Source organism: Cajanus cajan, chromosome 1 (assembly GCF_000230855.2).
Source record: "Cajanus cajan strain Asha chromosome 1, NIPB_CcT2T_4, whole genome shotgun sequence".
Lineage (NCBI taxonomy): Eukaryota > Viridiplantae > Streptophyta > Magnoliopsida > Fabales > Fabaceae > Cajanus > Cajanus cajan.
In genome coordinates, this window is record NC_138517.1 from 9064863 (window position 1) to 9070909 (window position 6047).

General features: G+C 45.9%; 1 protein-coding gene across 2 annotated transcripts; it reads right to left on the bottom strand.

Annotated features, from left to right (window-relative positions):
- Positions 1-1959: 1959 nt before the first annotated feature.
- On the bottom strand, positions 1960-5450 carry LOC114915522 (uncharacterized). 2 transcript variants are annotated; one of them, XM_029270355.2, is made up of 5 exons: positions 4625-5450; positions 4259-4542; positions 4110-4175; positions 3949-4029; positions 1960-3869 (listed from the first exon to the last, which is right to left on the bottom strand). In XM_029270355.2, the coding sequence occupies exon 5, from the start codon at positions 3543-3545 to the stop codon at positions 2835-2837; it is 711 nt and encodes a 236-aa protein (XP_029126188.1). In that variant the 5' UTR covers positions 3546-3869; positions 3949-4029; positions 4110-4175; positions 4259-4542; positions 4625-5450; the 3' UTR covers positions 1960-2834. The 2 variants fall into 2 exon arrangements, with proteins under 2 accessions (XP_029126188.1, XP_082930343.1); XM_083074217.1 differs by lacking the exon at positions 4625-5450 and having other exon boundaries at positions 4259-4606.
- Positions 5451-6047: the final 597 nt, after the last annotated feature.

Here is a 6047-nt window from a genome sequence, read left to right on the forward strand (position 1 = left end):
GATGTACATGCTTCTCACTTTTATTATATTTTCACACATGGTCTTTCCTCTCATGTCATGATGTTTTTTTTTTTTTTTTTTTTTTTTTTTTTATGCATGGGGATTATTCTTAGACCTTATCACGAGATTTATTATTAATGCACCAACAATGTCACATAAACATTTACACAAACAATTCACTCATCCACGAATAGTCACGAGCGAATCACGAGGTAGGGGTATCCTGCAGAAAAGTGCATATTCAAGGAGGTTCTAACTGTTCTCACTGGTCTAAGGCCCCCAAGGTGCCCCCATTATAGGGACCCAATTCCTCTCGTCGTAGGTCGATGGAAAACTCCAACGCACTGTCGGACTTGAGTTCATGGTTTTCACCTTGAGTGATGTTTTTCGACAATGGTCTACGGGCACCTATAGACCCATTCGACAACCGGCCGTACTAACATCCACTCCCTATGGCTTTCCACTCATGCCCCCGGGTATAGAGGGAACTGTTGTGTGCAAAGGTTTGTGTGCAGTTTATATTTCAAACAATTGCAAAAATTTAAACACTCAACAGTTTATTAAAGCCAAATAGATAAAACATATTATAAAACAAGCAAAGGGGTAACGAAGTAATTTTAAACTATTATTTTAGGAATAATCCATCACTAAATGGGACTGACTCTCGAGGCTTCCCCAGCGGAGTCGCCATCTGTCGCCACCCGCCGAAACGGCGCTGGGCACTCGCGAAGATGGTCGGACTTGTTTTTAGTTTTGAAAGAGGATGGATTGTTAGAACAACTTATTCTCAAACTGAGACCTCATTGAACTAACAATTTTATTAAATGATTCTCACCAATCCATATTAATCCCAAGTGGGACCCTTCATGGATTAGTGGTTTTCGTAAAAGAGGGTTCTTTGGAGTCGCCGCCAATATTTTACTCAAAACATTGGAAAAAGATAATTGATTTTCGCAAATCAACTTCGGCCGTCACAACCAGAGTTGGGTAAGGGAGTCGGTTACGCGTGGGGAAGGTGTTAGCACCCCACAACGCCCCTTTCGGGTTCCCTATGACAGATTATTTCATAAATAATAGTGAAAAATTACTAAGTTACCCCTATTTATTTAGAACAATTATAAGTAAAATGTCTACATGGTGGAAACTTTAAACGTGGAATGCAACAATCAAAGAAAGCGATAAATGAAAGCAATAAAAGGGATTTAGAAAGAAACCTCTGAAGCGGGCTTTTATATTCAGAAGAAGAATTAGGAGGCTTTTTGGCGCTCCTTCCCACTACACGCTCCCTCGCTCCTTTCCCTAAGAACAAATCTTTACTATGGAAATCAAAGAGATTTCCCTTCGACTCGTTCGAATCTCAAGCTAATTGCTCGTGACTCAAGAACTTCGTCGGATCGACTCTTGGAAAGATTTCTAGGGCAGAGAATAGCTCAAAAACCCAAGAATACTCAGCCAGAGGGGTGAGGAATGATCCAAATGTGTGGGAGAACGTGCCAAATGCGTTCTATATATAGGATGGAGGCGCAGTACGGCCTGGGGGGTCAATACGGCCCGTACTGAAGTTTTGAACTACAGTACGGCCGTATTGAATTTGGTACGGCCGTATTGAAAGTTCAGAACTTTCAATACGGCCGTACTGAGTTCACTACGGCCGTATTGTAGTTCAAATAGCTCAGTACGGCCGTACTGAACTTCTAACAGGGTGTACTGGGCTTCAATCCTCACACATCCTTATTCTAAGTTACTCTAAGGCCTCTAGACCTACAAAGAATCATCCTAGGGTCTTCTAAGAGTCCTTCCGGCTGACTTTCCTTTGGTCTTCGAGAGTCTTGGAGTCTTTATTTTCGACCCGGACAATTTTAGGGGTCTACAAGGTCAAGTATGAACCTCGCAGAATTCGTAAGGTCAAAAACGGACCATAGCACGCTTACTCAGACCCACAAACGATCCTCAAATAAGATCGTTCCACCCAAGCCAAAAGGCAAAATGAGAAAAACGGTAAAACTAGTCGCTCAAAGCGCAAGGTCGAGCACGAACCAGAGCGTGGTCAAGCTTGCATACGAACTTCGGCACATCCACTTGACGAAGCGCACGAATCTTAGTTCAAAAGTCGAGTACGAACTTGGTCGTCCGAAGTCAAAGACCCAACCTACCTCGACAAGATCACTCCAAAATACGAAGTCAGAACTGACCTCAATCCGGCCAACGTAAGGACAAAACACGTTGCTCAACGAAACCACAAGGACAAAATCTGACCCAAGGATGGTCGAGGTTCAAAACCTTCATCAAACCATCCGACGAAGGGTCTGAACCTCCCCAAACACCTAAGTTTTGAGGTCAAAATAGACCTCGGCATCCAACCCCACGGTCGAGTGCGAACCATTCTCTGGGGCCGGCACCCACCAGGGTCAAACTAAAACCCTGACACAACCAACCTAAGGTCGGATCCAGACCTTAACTCCAGTATGGGGTCAACCATGAACTTTCACAAGTATTGCTTAGTCAAAATCTGAGGTCGAATACGAACCCTAACAGGGTCCCCGAAGGCCGAGCTCGACATCCACCTTAGGTCAAGTCCGAACTCCCACACGAACTTTAGAGGAAACTAAGGTAGATCTTGAACCCCGACTTCACCAACTCAAGGTAGAAGTAGCACCACATGCAAAAGCATACAACAGACGCCAAACGTGTGCCTTAAACAGCGGGAACACCCAAAACTCAACGCAAATATAGACAAAATAGAGCAAACTGTACACATATATAAACAAAGTTTCAAAAGTTCAATACATAAATTCAAGCGAAAGAAAAATAAAACAGGTCATTACAAAGGCGGCCTAGGCTGAAGCAGCCCCGCTAGAACTGTCATCAGCGTCATCCTCCTTGATTAGCCTCCCGAAACGGACGACTTTCTCCACGTGCATGGAAGAAAAGTCGAATCCGGGAGCCAGAAGTCGTGCTTGACGAGCAGCCTTTTGGAAGCCCCTCTTGTGCTCAACCACGACGGAGCGCTCAACCTCCGCGAGCCTCTTCTCCACGGCCGCCTTTCCTGCGGCCAGCTCGGCCAGCTCCGCCTTCAAGGTGGCGACCTCATCCTCGTGGCCACCCAGAATGACCTCGCTGCGGAGGCGCTCCTCAGCTGCCGCCGCCAACTCCCCTTTTAGGGAGGTCACAACATCCTCCAAGGCCCGTACTTGGCCACGGGAAGACGCCACCTCGTCCTCCAAGGAGCGAGCACGGTTTCTGGAGAAGGCAGCGAGCTCTTGCAGCTCCCCCACCTGAGAAGCATAAGCCTCATTGGATCGCAACGCGATCTCTAGAGACTTTTGCGCCCGTGCAAGGTCACCACGAACAGATCGGAGCTCGGCCTCCTGCCGCCTCGCCTCGCCAAGGGCGGCACTAAGGGCTTTATTTTCCTCCCTCAGGATCTGGTTGGCCTCTTTCCAAGGTTGGAGTCGACCCCTCAACTTGGCCAGCTCTTCCTGCTGCTTGGCCAAGTCCTCCCGCTGCTGGCCCCATTTGGGTTTCCAATGGCCCATTATTCCCATAACTCTCTACAGCATAACCTGGGCGGCGTCCATGCTATCCTCGGGACCGACCTCATCAACCAACCCTTGGTCCTCGGAGCTCAACGCGCCCTGAGGAAAGAACTTCTCCGCGGTCACCCCCGCACTCCACAAGGAGTCCATCTCGGCGGAGGCGCTCACGTGGTCCAGCCGCACCTTGGCAGAGCCCTTCCCGAACCGGTGGGCCAAATACCGAGTCCGGGAAGGGCCCTGAGACGAGCCCTCCGGCGGCACCGAAGCCGCAACGAAAGCCGGCATCCCCTGCTCAACATCCTGAAAGCCCACCACGGGGATCTCCGACCTCGCCTACAAAATCAGTCACACGACAAAATGAACAAAAGGGCTAGGGAAAAATCACCAAGAAAAATAAGCAAATACTACTTACCTCAGCAGCAGGCACAACCTGCTCAACGGCCTGGGCAACCCGCCCAGCAGCCTCTGTCGCCGCCGGGGCAGCATTTCCTGCCTGCAAAAAACCGCCCTAAGTCAGACAATCAGCCAACATAACAAAGGGTAAGCGAAAAGCTCAAAGAACAAGAGACTCACCACCTCGGCAACTCGAGCAGCCTACTCAGCTGCCCGGTCTCCCACTCCAGCAGAGGCCACCCCAGCCTACCAAAGGAGCCATTTTACCTCAATAAACCAAATTTAGATGAGGCAAAAATTAGACGGTTTGGGGCAAAAGGGATCCTTACCTCGGCAGCCTGCACGACAGGCTCTACGGTCTGAGCCACCTCTCCAGTTGCCACCTGGGACGGTGGACTCCCGGTAAGGTCCACCGCATCAGCATCGGCGGCCCTAGAGGTCACCTCCTCGGTATCTGGGGGAGCGGAAGATCCCCCAGTCTCTTTCCCCCCCCCCCTCTTTCTTTTTCGGCTTGCCTTAAGGGGGGGAGCCTCCTCCTCAGGGAGGTCGGGCACCTCGAGCTCGGCAACATTGTAGCGGTGCTTGAGCTCCTTCCACAAGTTCCCCATACGATCTGCAATTAAAAAAAGGGAAACACGTCAACAAAAGGGAGAACACATAAAACCCTAACAGCCGATCGAGGATAAAGTTCTCACTCTCTAGGTCCCTCTCCCTATGCGCCGAGCTTTCGAGCGACAGGATGAACTTGATATCCAGCGGCCGAGGAAGCGCCTTAAGGTCCTTGATGGCTGACAACTCCGCAGCCGTCAACTTCACCTGCCCCTCCCCGTGAAACTGACGAGAGGTTGTCGAAGCCTCTATCAAACACAAATGTAAAATGAGTTTAAACTTGTAGCACAGTAGTGCCCCAAAGTCGTCTCTCGAGGATCAAAGGAAATTCTTTTTATTATATTAGCAGTATTAACAAAATTTTGGAAAAAAAGGGGGGGGGGGTTTGGAGTTTGATATAATTTTTAGAACAAGAAGTTGAATAATAAACTTAGATGATAAAAACTTCAACTTGTGGATTTTCGTTCTTTGGATTTATCCTTGGTTCAAAATCTCAATCTCAAATAATAATTAAATTCTTGCATTTAAGTTCAATTAGTTAAGCACCAACAAAACTTAAATAGATTCTTTCCAAAGTTCAAGCGAACATTATTTGAGTCCATTAGGTTAGGATCAAGCGTCCAATTTTAATCCCTATTTGGTCTCTAAGTCCAAGAATCCAACAAGCCATCCATTGGAGAACTTAATTAATCAATTCTTGCTTGTCCCAAAGTTAACCAATCAAGCGTCAATTAATTTAGGAGATTCTTCAAATGTTTAAGCAAACATGATTCGAGTTAACAAGGTTAGAATTATTCATTCACATTTAATCCCTAGTTAAACTCTAAGTCCTTGAATCGGCAAACAATTAATGAGTCAATCAATTAAGTCCATGAATATTCCTTTGTCTTTCTCAAAATTAATGTAAACAAGCGTCACATAATTCTTGGTCTTGCATTCCTTCTTAAGTCCAATGTAAGTAAGCATCACATAGGTCTTAGTTCAAGAAGTTAATGAGAACGTCTTATGTAATGAATTTAAGTGATCAATTCAAATTCAATTATATAAGCATAAACAAGATAGAAAGATAAAGATAAATTCAATTATTAAGAATTGAGGATACACAAAATTTTCTTCAAACCTCAAAATCCATTAGAACTTATTACCACAAGCTGAATTAGAAACTTAGCTATCCATAAAATTAAAAGACATTATAACATTAAATAACAAGAAAGACTAAGAAGAAATTGAGAAGAAGAAGAAGAAAGGGAGGTAGAAGAACACCCAAGAGTAACTTATTTGAAGGTGTTTGGGACATCTTGCAATGGAGAAATGAAGGCCTATTTATAGCCTTCATACAACACATAAAAACTGTAAAATAATGGGAAAAAGTGTAGACAAAACGAAATGGGATGAGTTGTGTAGGTGGTGGGATGATTTGGTGTTGTTGGTGGGATGAGTTGGATTCCATATTCTTTTCCGCACCGATTATTGATCACCGAATTTGGCCTTCTAGATGATCGAAGTTGC

Coding starts and splice junctions, on each gene's coding strand:
- LOC114915522 (XM_029270355.2), bottom strand. CDS start 3,545: ATGGGAATAATGGGCCATTGGAAACCCAAATGGGGCCAGCAGCGGGAG.